This window comes from Hakea prostrata, chromosome 7 (genome assembly GCF_041222555.1).
Source record: "Hakea prostrata isolate BN-2017 chromosome 7, UWA_Hpros_2, whole genome shotgun sequence".
Lineage (NCBI taxonomy): Eukaryota > Viridiplantae > Streptophyta > Magnoliopsida > Proteales > Proteaceae > Hakea > Hakea prostrata.
The window spans coordinates 23,022,846-23,034,689 of NC_142606.1; the positions used below are offsets into that span (position 1 = coordinate 23,022,846).

The 11,844-nt window shown below is 38.3% G+C and overlaps 1 protein-coding gene across 1 annotated transcript; it reads left to right on the plus strand.

Moving 5' to 3' along the window:
• Window positions 1-352: 352 nt before the first annotated feature.
• LOC149010636 (uncharacterized) lies at window positions 353-11,019 on the plus strand. The gene is made up of 23 exons (XM_089161351.1): window positions 353-1,680; window positions 2,119-2,198; window positions 3,056-3,142; window positions 3,259-3,309; window positions 3,416-3,533; window positions 3,645-3,701; window positions 4,268-4,332; window positions 4,485-4,568; window positions 5,037-5,087; window positions 5,183-5,245; window positions 5,356-5,402; window positions 5,654-5,723; window positions 5,804-5,866; window positions 6,484-6,573; window positions 6,656-6,694; window positions 8,147-8,296; window positions 8,420-8,497; window positions 8,610-8,695; window positions 9,473-9,521; window positions 9,621-9,701; window positions 9,790-9,883; window positions 10,431-10,479; window positions 10,595-11,019. Exons 1-23 carry the CDS (start codon window positions 1,563-1,565, stop codon window positions 10,641-10,643), a joined length of 1,719 nt encoding a protein of 572 aa, XP_089017477.1. The 5' UTR covers window positions 353-1,562; the 3' UTR covers window positions 10,644-11,019.
• The last annotated feature ends 825 nt before the right edge of the window (window positions 11,020-11,844 follow it).

An 11,844-nucleotide genomic window follows, 5' to 3' on the forward strand; every position in this document is an offset into this window, starting at 1 on the left:
AGTAGACTATCCGCTACATGGTTCACAGACCTGAGAACAAGGTGAAATGTCCGATTCACAATACAACCCAAACGAATCCTTAATATCCCCTACCATTGGAGCAACATTTAGGAGCATCACAAAAAGAATCCGGATCATCACACCGTTAGGGGAGCAAGGGCTTAGCAACGGCTTTACCATCACAAATCCTATGAGACCCACATATATAAAAATAATAAAAAAACAAAAAAAACCCATCACTCCCTGTATTTATGGTGGTAAAGCTGTCGGACAGCACTGAATGCTCACCCGACGGGTCGCTGATCCGCACTCCGACAAAAAGGGGTGATTGAGTAATTCCACCAACGCAGTTGAGTCTGACACCCGCTTAACGCTTTGAAGGCCATTGCTTCCCTAAAACGGACCGACGGAGAAATGGAAGGGATAGACCCTGCCAAAAGAGGAAATCCACTGTGGTCACGAAGCACAAAACTGAGTCCTAAAGCCTGAGTTTTTCCATGGAAGGAGAGATTTTAGTTCAATTTGACGAAGTCCATCTGTGGAGGCGACCAGGGCACCTTCACTTCTGAGGTTTCAGATCTAGCCGGAGCACTAAGGGATGAGATGAATTCCAAGTGAGTTCTAATAGTCTGTTGAATGATTTTTCTTGGGTCCCAATTCTCTCTTTTAAAGATTAGGGCATTTCTCACCAGCCAAATCAATAAGCTAAAGGACTCCAGTTGGACCTTCCGTCCTGAAATTGAATGTTTTCTTCTACCTGTTCAGCAATGCAATCAACTTGGGATTTGAATCGAACAGGATGATTGAGGCCAATCCACACCCAAACCAAACAACCCCGGAGTGCTCATAGAGAACAACAGATGGTCAATGGAATCTTCGCCCTCTCCACATCTTTTGCACAACGGATCCACAGGCACTCTCCCCTTGCTCAAATTCTCCACCGTTGGGAGCTCTTGCCCTGCTAGCGAGCGCCTTCCACATGAATTGTTTGATTTTTGGTAACACACTTTTAACACAGTATTGTTTTTTTCTCGTAAAAGTTTGAAATGTCTTTAACCCAAATTGGGAAATGGGAAATTAGGAATCCCTAAAAGAGAAATTTACCGAAAAGCCCCTATAAAGAAAATAGTGGACCATGCAAATACATCGTCTAGTGGATTTCCCTTTTCTCCGTTTTGTGCTGACGTGTAACCTTCAACTTGCCTAGTTGTATGGCTGGGTATGGTTGGGGTAGGGTTAAGGACTTAAGGTGTCGGTTACACGAGCCCCACGCCGTTTACCGCGTGTAAACCGGGATATAGTGACGTTAGACGCTGGACTTAGCAGCCCCAGGGCTAAACCCCGCGGTTTAGTGCCTTGTTGATGTCGTCATTCGTTCATTACAACTCCAAATATCGCCAACCGAGGGGGCGGCGCCTTCTCCGTTTCCCAGCTCAGGCATTATTGTAAACAGTTGGAGTACGTTTGTCGTGCACATTAAGCGATTTGCAAATAGATTTCTAGAAGTGGCAGTGAGAGAGATACTCGAGTTACTGAGATAGTCTGATAACGAGAAAGAGAGAATGAAGTACGTTCTGGTTACCGGAGGTGTGGTCAGTGGTCTTGGCAAAGGAGTCACTGCGAGCAGCATAGGTGTCGTCCTCAAAGCCTGTGGTCTGCGTGTCACCTCCATCAAGATCGGTTCGCTTTCTTCTTCTTCTTCTTCTTCTTCAGCCCCCTTTTCTATTGGTTCTTACCCTTTTCTTTGGTTTTATTGCATGTTCATTCTAGTTTAAAATGTTTTCAGTGTCCTTTTCCGATGTTTGGATTTTAGCTCGACTGCAAGATTCTGGAGTTTTTACTTAATCCATTATTCTTATGATATTAGTTCTTTCAGTTTGTTTGGCGCAAATGTTTGTCCTACCTTTTGATGTTCAATATTCTATTGTCTAAGAAAAAGTGTTCATCAAAATGTTTATTTCTGATTTTCGGTTTTCCCATTATTCCATGTAGTTTGTTTTCTTGATCATCTTTCCTTTATAATATTGTGGGTTTGATGTTGTTTTTTCCCCTCTTCCTCTGATTAATTGATGATATTTGTTTGTCACTTACTTTTTGATGTTTATTTTGGAAGTGCAGACCCTTACTTGAATACAGATGCCGGTACTATGTCCCCTTTTGAACATGGAGAGGTGTTTGTACTTGATGATGGTGGAGAGGTTTGCTTTTTTCTTCTGTATATTTTACGTTTTTCAAAGTCAAGGAACAAAACCTGGAAAATCTATCTTTCTTTCTATCTTGCTCTTTAAAGCTTAAACAATCTTCAAATAAAGTTGAGTGTAGTGCGACTTTTTCTCATTGTTTTGTTTGTATGTCAGATTATGTATATTGCGACTGTAGTTAGTGTAGTGCATAACTTTTTTTGTTGTTTGCTTCCGTTCTTGGTTGTCATCTTTTTCCTCGCTCACCTTTTCTTCTTTCTGCTTTTTGTGTAAACTTCCTCCGATTTTTAACTTTGGTTCTTTGATCATCCTTGCCCGGTCTAATCTTCAGCTAGTCTAAGGCAGTGCATACAGAACCATTACGCTGGTGGGGTCCACAGTAGGATCATCTGCCACTCCCAACCTAATTGGCCTCTGGCTTCTTCATTTGATTATAATTGTTGTTCTCTTTAGCTCTTTTACAATTCATGTTCCTGTTTAAGCAAGAACCAGGCAAGTGTGTTGGGGTAATCATGTGGATCACATTCATGGTCCATTGATCAAGTTCACCATTAAAATTCGAATAATCTTAGCCATTCATTATCTTTGGGATGAAAAATGATTTTTCCACATTGAAGAAGGGGAATTATTTAGGGGGAAGAAAAACCTGCAAATAATTAGAACATATCATTTCATTTGTGATGCCAACTGTTTCTTGGAAGTTGTAGCCATGTATTTACCATACTGGGCTGGGGTAGTTCTTGTTGTCTTAATCCTCTTTGGCAAGTTTATTTGCTGAAACATTGCAAGACCAAGTTCTCCATTGAGAATGGAATGTTCCTACATTAACATGTCTGTTGTGCTTTTTTGCAAAGGTTGATCTGGATCTTGGAAATTATGAGCGCTTCTTAGATGTGACTCTTACAAGAGACAACAATATCACCACGGGAAAAATTTATCAGGTTTTAAAATTTATTCCATGTGATTTTTTATTTTACTTTCCTATGCTAACTTTAGTTCTTCTGTTAATTCTCTCTGTATAATCTATTCTATTTTCTTCCTCTCCCCATGGTTCCAGTCCGTCCTTCAAAAGGAGCGAAAAGGTGATTATCTAGGGAAAACTGTTCAGGTTTGTTTTTTAGGATGTTATCTACTGTACTATTGCTCAAAGATCTGCAGCTGACTGCAGCAGCCCAAGGGTAGTTTTATAACTGTTGTAGTAAAATGTACCACAGGTGGTTCCTCATATCACAGATGCCATTAAGAACTGGATTGAATCAGTATCTGCCATCCCTGTTGATGGAAAAGAGGGCCCAGCAGATGTCTGTGTAATAGAGTTGGGAGGGACTGTGGGTAAATTTACTGAGCACAAAGAGCTGTTATCTGTTCTAGTGTACTACATCCTTCTTTTTTGTCATCTAAATAGTGTGTTATAATTAACAGCCTTGTTCTTGTTTGGATCAGGTGATATCGAATCAATGCCATTTATTGAGGCTCTGCGACAGCTGTCTTTCTCAGTGGGTCTGGCTTTTGTTTTCCTTTCCTTCAAGCCCTTACATAACCCTCATAAAAGAATTCAATTAAATAAACTATTAATTTGGTTGTTAGTTAAAACCATTGAAGATATATCAATCTCTCACCATTTCTTCCCTGTGTTCTGATTATGTGGCATGAAAATTAACATGAGGACCTTTTTTTTATATTTAAGAGTTACTGAGTACTTGGAAAACAGGCTCTCTGAGAAGGAGCAAGGCTTGTACATTGTGGACCATCCTTGGACTCTTACAATTTGGTTATTTGGTATTTTGTTTTATTATTTTGCACTATTCAGGTAATGGATAAAAGATGATAAAGATCAGCCTTTGCCTTCTACTAGTCTGATCAATTTCCAAATTAATGATACATGTTTGCTTATGATTCTTTGGCCCAAGCACTGAAACCACTTGTCTTAGGCCTTTTGGCCAACACTCATTTGTCAAGACCTGGGTACTGGACATTTGGACTATACAAGGTTGTGAGGAGTGTAGTCTTTTTGATAATTTTGCTACAGTGTGATGCATTCTCATCTTAGTTTTGACTTCATGCAGGGCAAGACAACTTCTGTCTCATTCATGTGAGCCTTGTACCAGTTTTGGGTGTAGTTGGTGAGCAAGTAATTCTCCATACCTATCACCTTTAATTAATGAAATTTGAGACAAATTCTTTTTGAATGTGTGTTCACTGTGGATATCCATTCATCAGGCTAGTTTGTAAGCTCTCCTTTTTCCTAGATGCAATGGTCTCATGTCTGTTTCTAATTTGCAGAAAACAAAGCCAACACAGCATAGTGTACGAGAGTTGAGGGCATTAGGCTTGACTCCTCACCTGTTGGCATGTCGATCAGCCCAGGTACTTTCTCATTAATCTACGTATAAGCATGCAATCGATCGAATTCAAATGGTTTACAATAGATCTACGTGTGCCTAGCATCTTTGGTGAGACCTAGTTAATTCCATTGGTTTAGAATGCTTAAATCGTTGATCCACTTTGTGCAAACATGATTGCTTTTCCAGGAATCAGATGATTCTAGTACACTGAGGAATATAATGTGACTGCAACTTATGGAAAAACATCATGTAGCAGCATCTGATGCCACTTGCACCTGTTAACATAATCCTAGTATTTCAATCCACCCATTGATTTAATGACCATGTCTATAAATGGACTTATTTTAGCTGTTTTTGTGAAAGCATTTTCGTAGTTTTCAGAATGATAAATGAATATTTCGTGGCATCCTACATTGATCCATTCATTTCCCATTACTACTTTTCCTCAGATGTCCAGAACTACAGGATTATCTTTCTGGTTATTTTGCAGCCTTTATTGGAAAATACAAAGGACAAACTTTCACAATTTTGCCATGTCTCGGTGAGTGGTTAACGCAGAAGTTAGAATCATGAGATATGAAATTTCATTCTTACTAGAATATCTTTTATAAAAATTCTCTTTTATGTTTTTTTAAGGCTGCAAATATTCTCAGTATTCATGATGTTCCAAACATCTGGCATGTTCCTTTATTACTTCAGGTTTGTTCGATCACAATACTTTTGACCTCCCGAAACTTTATTCAATTCCTCATTTATTCAACAAATCTAAATGCTATTTCTTTGAATTTTTGACTTTTCTCTTATTTCAGAACCAAAATGCTCACAATGCCATTCTTAAACAGCTGAATTGTCTTAGGTGAGCAGAATCTCTATTCTAGTTCTCTAGTTTAGAAGCTTAAACGTTGAAATTAAAACCCAGCAAATTCCTTGCTGAACAATCAGTTGAGGTTATCATGTGATTATAATCTTTACAAACCTGTGATTCCCAACTACAGATAAATCAGTTGAATCAAGGCTTTCTAATTGGCAAGCACCCTTTTGTCATGCAAACAACATGATGCATGTGCTTGTTTTGCTATCTTACTTCTATGAAATTTCTCCTTGCAGCATTGCTACAGAACCTAATCTACAAGAGTGGACAAAGAGAGCAGAGACATTTGATAATCTCACAAACTCTGTTAGTATCGTCTGCTTTCATTCTTCTCATTTTGAGCACTGTCTTCATCTTCTTAATGATATATGAATTTATTGGTGCAGGTAAGAATTGCAATGGTTGGCAAATATGTTGGGCTTACAGATTCATATTTGTCTGTTGTGAAGGTAAGTTAAGGGTCCTAACCTTCTCTTTTTCTGCAGAAAATTAATGACCTTAACCCTTCCTTATTGCTTGAGAGAGGATAGAGTGTAGAATAGGGATGTCATTTGAGAGGACTGCATGTTTAGATATTAATTCTGTTGTATTTTTGTCCAATCAACTTTTGGGAATTGAATGTCCAGTAAATACATGTCTGTGTATTCATTGCAGATTTGTCTTTAGGAGTTGTAGTGGTTAGAGAATTACAGATGGAATATTTTATAGATGCACTCCTGTTTTTTAGTGGTCATATCTTGTTAAGTTTCTCCATGTTACAGATGGTTAATCTTGGAACAGATCATCTCTGGTCCATTTGGGGTTATTTTTAACCAGACTCTTTCTGGGATCAGTGATAAGTATGATTAGTATGGTTTAAGAGGATTGTCTACATAACTTGTTCAAATTTACCCTTTTGCTGCATTATTTCAGACAATTTTATGTGTAGCCTTTCCTAAATTGTGGATTTGGGATAAGTTACTGGTTTAAATGGTTTGGCAGAGAAAAAAAAAAAGAAAAGGGGGGGGGGGCTAGGTGGAAGGACTAACCCATTGAACCGTAATTTTCCTTCAATTTTATGTTGCAGGCTCTCCTGCATGCCTGTATTTCATGTTCTTTGAAGCCATCGGTTGATTGGATTGCAGCTTCTGACCTTGAAGATGAAAGTGCAAAATTGGTATTGGGCACAAGTCACTGGTATATTTTTATATTTCTTCCGAATATGATGTTTTATCTGAAGCTCTGGTTTCCTTATACAGACACCAGAAGCTCATGCTGCCGCATGGGAGACTCTAAAGGTATGCTTTAAATTTGAGTTTGAACATTTACTTTTTAAAGAAACTGGAGGTTTCCTGTATTATATAAACCATTTTTCTTTGTGATGGATGGTGTGGTGTGTAGGTATGTTTCTGTTTTTAACAACGTAAATGGATCTTGATGATGCAAACTGGAAGAAACTACTATTTCAAAAGTTTGGGTTTGGGAGTTGACTTTTGAAAATACCAAATGAAACCAGTATTGAAAGAATCTCTTACTGTGGTATTGAATGTTTAGGTTTCAGAAAAATAGGCCAGATCAGTTACATAAGTTTGGGATGAAAGGATTAAGAAAATGTGGATTCCACTGAAAAAATCCCTAGTGGTGCTAATTAATGGTTATGCCATGTAGGATGGTTTTAGTGAGGCTCATCTATTTAAACATGTTTGTTAAGAGATTTTATTGGCAAAATTATGCGGATATATGAATTTCTTGTATTTTATTGATCCAGTATATTCTGATGCTTGGTGGGTTAGCAATTTAAGGTTAGTGGGTGAGGATGGGTTCCAAACAGAGGGTAATTGCACTTTCTTTTCATTGAGTATTCACCTAGCATCCAGAGCGAGAGTGTTGTTTATTATGGCTGTAGCTTTTATAGGCTGGTCAAGTGGATTACTTTCATCTAGTTTACCTTACCTTTTGGGGGAAGTGGGTGGGGGTTTTGCTTTATATTCTTTTGTCTTTCCTTGGTAATTTGAATTAAATTTCATTCAGAAAGTTATTATACTGTGTAGGAGCCCCCCGAAACAGTCCTATTCATTGCAACTCTATATCCTGATGTCAAGTTTCTGGATGAAGTGCTTCTTTTCACTTTGTATCCAGCACAAAGAAGCTAGCAATTCTCCCATAGTTTAGTTGCTCTAGTTTTCAACCCTCAGATTTCCTTGAGCCAATAGTATAAGGATTTCTTTTTGACTGCCCACTAGGTACCTGAACTCCACAGCATAGTTTTTAAGGTATTGCTTTTGCAGGGGTTGCTGGGTGGTTTTGCTATGCATTTTCCCCCTCCAACTCCTCAGGTCACTTAGGCACAGTGACAACTATGCTCCATAGTGTGCTATGCGATGTACTTCACAAGTAATTGGGTGATGGATCAGGAGGTGATTCACTAGTGAAATGAAAGCAGGATAGGATTCTATGAACTTTAAGGATGTGATCCAATGATGTTGACCAAATTAAGAATTGGGCCATCAGTTAAACCCCTTAACCCAGAATTCTTCACCCCACTTGACCTGAGAAAAGCTTACCCTGTTGATTTAATTTAATTCTTACATGGGTGTATGGTTGTTTGTTTATTGAATATATAAGTTAGCATATGCTATAATATTTATTTACTTTTTTTTTCCTGGGTGAATTGGTATAGGTGACATTTTTCACAAAGAACAAAAGTCTATTCTATGTAAAACTGTTATTGAAATGATCCAAATTTGCAGAACGCTGCATGTGTGTTGGTTCCTGGTGGGTTTGGAGACCGTGGAATCAAAGGAATGATACTGGCTGCAAAATATGCAAGAGAGAATCGTGTTCCCTATCTTGGGATTTGCTTGGGAATGCAGATTTCTGTCATTGAATTTTCTAGATCTGTTCGTATTCTTCAACCTTACGGAAATTATGGCATTATTTGCTGCTCCTTTGCATTCTCCATAATACTTGTTTCTCTCCTTTTCTTATTTGTACCTTCTTCCTTGGGCATCGGATGTGGTCAGGTTTTGCACTGGAGCGATGCAAACAGCACAGAGTTTGATGAGAGAACACCTTATCCTGTTGTAATTTTCATGCCGGAGGTCTGAAATGAGTAGACACCATTCATCTTCTTTTTGCTGCTTTTAGGGGTGGTTTTCTATAGTTCAAATTATCTAAATATGTTTCTTTTTGGCATTTCAACTCCCCATGCAGGGCTCGAGGACACATATGGGAAGTACAATGAGACTAGGATCTCGAAGAACATTCTTTCACACCCCCGATTGTATTTCTTCTACGCTGTATGGAACATATTTGATCACTCTTATGTTTTCCAGTTCTTTAGAATTGCTCAGTAAGACCCCACTCACCAAAACAGGAAAACGGTATCTCCTAATTTTAGTCAAATGCACAAGCTCGGTTAAGGCTATTATATCAATGCATGTAGGGTACATGATTACTGTAGAATTTCATAAATTGTCCATGCAATTCCCTGTTTACTGGAATTTGTCTGCCTGTGGCTTTTTATTGCCATAGTCATTATTTGTTAGAACAAACAGATGGTGATTGCTCGGAATATACATATGGATTAGAATAGTTGAATCATCTCTATGGCGGGCCTTGGTGCAATGGGAAGGTTGCTCCATTATGGCCAACTGGTCATAGGTTTGAGTGTAGAAGCATCCTGTCTGTAGAAGCAGGGTAAGGCTGCATAAATTATGACCCTACTAGGACCCTGCTAGGTCTGGAGCCTCGTGCAATTAGTGTGTGTGTGTGTGTTATTATTATTATTATTGTTATTTTTTTTTCAAGAATAGTTGAATTATCTAAATCAGATGATTCAACTTTTATACTGGAATGTTTTGTGTGAACTTGTGGATGTTGTCTAAGGCCAAGTTCCATTGACATATGTGCTACATGTTATCACGATGTTGGACTCTAATCTATACAATTATCCCTCGAAGTTCCTCTTGTTTAATGTTTTTTCTTGGAGAATAATTGCTTGAGATCCTCCAATTTGCATGTTACGCCAAATGGGTTCTTTCCTGTTCACTTTCTTTATTATTTGACTTATATAGGTACCATAATTCTGAACATGTGGACGAGCGTCATCGGCATAGATATGAGGTTAGTCTTGAAGCTTGACTGAGTGGAATGATATTTAGAAGACATAATGTGGATGGAGTCAGTCATACATATGAGGATATTCATTTACATGTGATGTAGGTAAACCCTGATGTCATTGACAAGCTAGAAGAAGCTGGCCTAAAATTTGTAGGAAAAGATGAAAGTGGAAAGAGAATGGAGGTAGGCATTCTTATCTGGCAAACTTCAAGAGTTAGATATTCATGACACCGTAGAAATGTAAAAGTTTTGTTGTTACATTTTTCTGCAGATTTTGGAGCTTCCAAGTCATCCATTCTATGTTGGAGTACAGTTTCATCCAGAATTCAAGTCACGGCCTGGACGGCCTTCTGCTCCATTTATAGGTATCATTTAATGACGTTCTGGAACTTCTAATTAGTAGAGTAGTTACATGACGTATCCACTACCAACACTTTCTAGCACTTGACTTTTTACGATGCCTATTCTTTTTAATTATGTTTTGAGTGGGGGCCCAGCTTTGCTGAACATAGCAAAGTGATCCTTTTTCATTATTCCAGATAGAATGGCAATGTAACAATTTTGACTGTTGGATCGGTAGTGCAGTATCTAGATTAGCTAGTGTCGAATTTCATAGGCTAAATAAAATACCTTCTCATGTGTTGGTACGATCTTTTTGTGATGACACTGTACATGTTGAACAGTGGAGAAAATTTAGATCCTATCTGACTACTGTCATGTCACGGATGTTTGCTTTTCCTTGATTAGCTAACATTATAAGGTCTGTTCGAAGTTTTACCCTTGTTAGTAGCTTCTCATGCAAATCTTCTACTCCAGATGTTTAGAGTGAATTTCAGTTATCCTATTAAAAGTTGTAGGTGCTGTGGCTAAATATCTCAGTTCCTGCCAACTAACTACGGGTTTCAATTATAGGTCTCATACTGGCAGCAACTGGACAGTTGGAAGCATATATTAACTACGGGTACAAGGTGTTTGTTGATGGCTGGCTTATTCTTTAGAAGAATACTTTTGTTTATGCATCGACTATTTCTACTAATTTCTCTTTTCAAATAAATCTGGAACCTGTATCTGTGCAGACAACACATGAATGACCTATGCCATGCATATGCTGAGTGGAAGATGTAGAAAATGGATTCTTATGGAGGTTGAAAACTAATTTCTTGTTAGACCTGGGAGGCCTGCTGGAAATTCCTGCCCAAGATAAGAGAAGAATTTACGAGAAAAAGGGGGGGCCTGCAGCCACCAAACTCTGGAATGCCAAATTCATTGGACGTGAATTTTGACCTCTTTAATTTGGGTAGGGTGTGCTTGTACACCTGTTTCTTTTAACCCTTCTTTCTTTTGCATGCAAAGCTTGTCTGGGAAAATTATTTTGGGACTGTGTAAACTAATTTTTTACCATATAGTTACTAGCAGGAACTAAATACTTGCAGTTTTGATGATCAATAACCAGCAATATCTGGTCATTGTTTCCTTCTTCTATGTAGTACTAGCACAATTAATGCGTCAGCCTCTTTGTTAAATTTGGATTTCGTGGTCTCTATCACATTTTTGGTTAAGCTGTCTTCACAAATAGTTAGCTCTCTCGGTGGAGCTGATCATCGGGGAGCCCAGATCAGCTACCCGTCGGCTTTACCACCATAAATACAGGGGACTCAGGGGTTGGGTGATGGGAGCTTTTTTCTTTTCTTTTCTTTTTTTCTGTCTTCTTTCTTCTTTTTTTTTTTTTGTGGTGGTAAAGCCTTGGGAGCACATTCCCCTGATGGGGTGACCTGGTCTATCTCACTGCAAATACGTCGGACTCTAATTATGTGTTGCAAAACTTAGATTTTCTTATTGTCTTCCACCCAGCACAACAATGATTGCTCTGCCCTATTTCTGTACTAGGACAGCGGCTATAGCCTAACCTTCTTAAAACTGTTGGGGCTTTTTTAGTTTACTAATTTTCTCCACTATTAAAATATGCTTAATAAGTTGCACAGAGAGATTCATTCTCTCAAGTACTTTAGGGTTTTTTCAGCTTCTCAGCTTTTGAAGCATTTTAAAACTCTTACAAATATATTAGTCCTAGATCTATGGAATAAGGGCTCATATAATGGATTGAAGCAACCTTAGTCACCATATATCCAGACTGAAGAAACTATGGACAAATAAAGTTCATAGAGGCTAGGCTTGATTTGATCACTTGTGTGAAGGTATTCAACATGCATGTATTATGTTCTCTAGTTTATCATTTGAATGAGATGAAGTCGTCATCATCTGATGGACGTGTCTGATCTAAATCAAACAAATATAATGCAATATAATGCAATGGAAATATATTATC

Excerpts from the sequence above, each read along its gene's own strand:
- LOC149010636 (XM_089161351.1), top strand. The coding sequence starts at position 1,563 with ATGAAGTACGTTCTGGTTACCGGAGGTGTGGTCAGTGGTCTTGGCAAA. Across the intron at positions 4,333-4,484 it reads TGGGTGTAGTTGGTGAGCAA|AAAACAAAGCCAACACAGCA; the intron begins GTAATTCTCCAT and ends TCTAATTTGCAG. Across the intron at positions 6,574-6,655 it reads AAGATGAAAGTGCAAAATTG|ACACCAGAAGCTCATGCTGC; the intron begins GTATTGGGCACA and ends TTCCTTATACAG.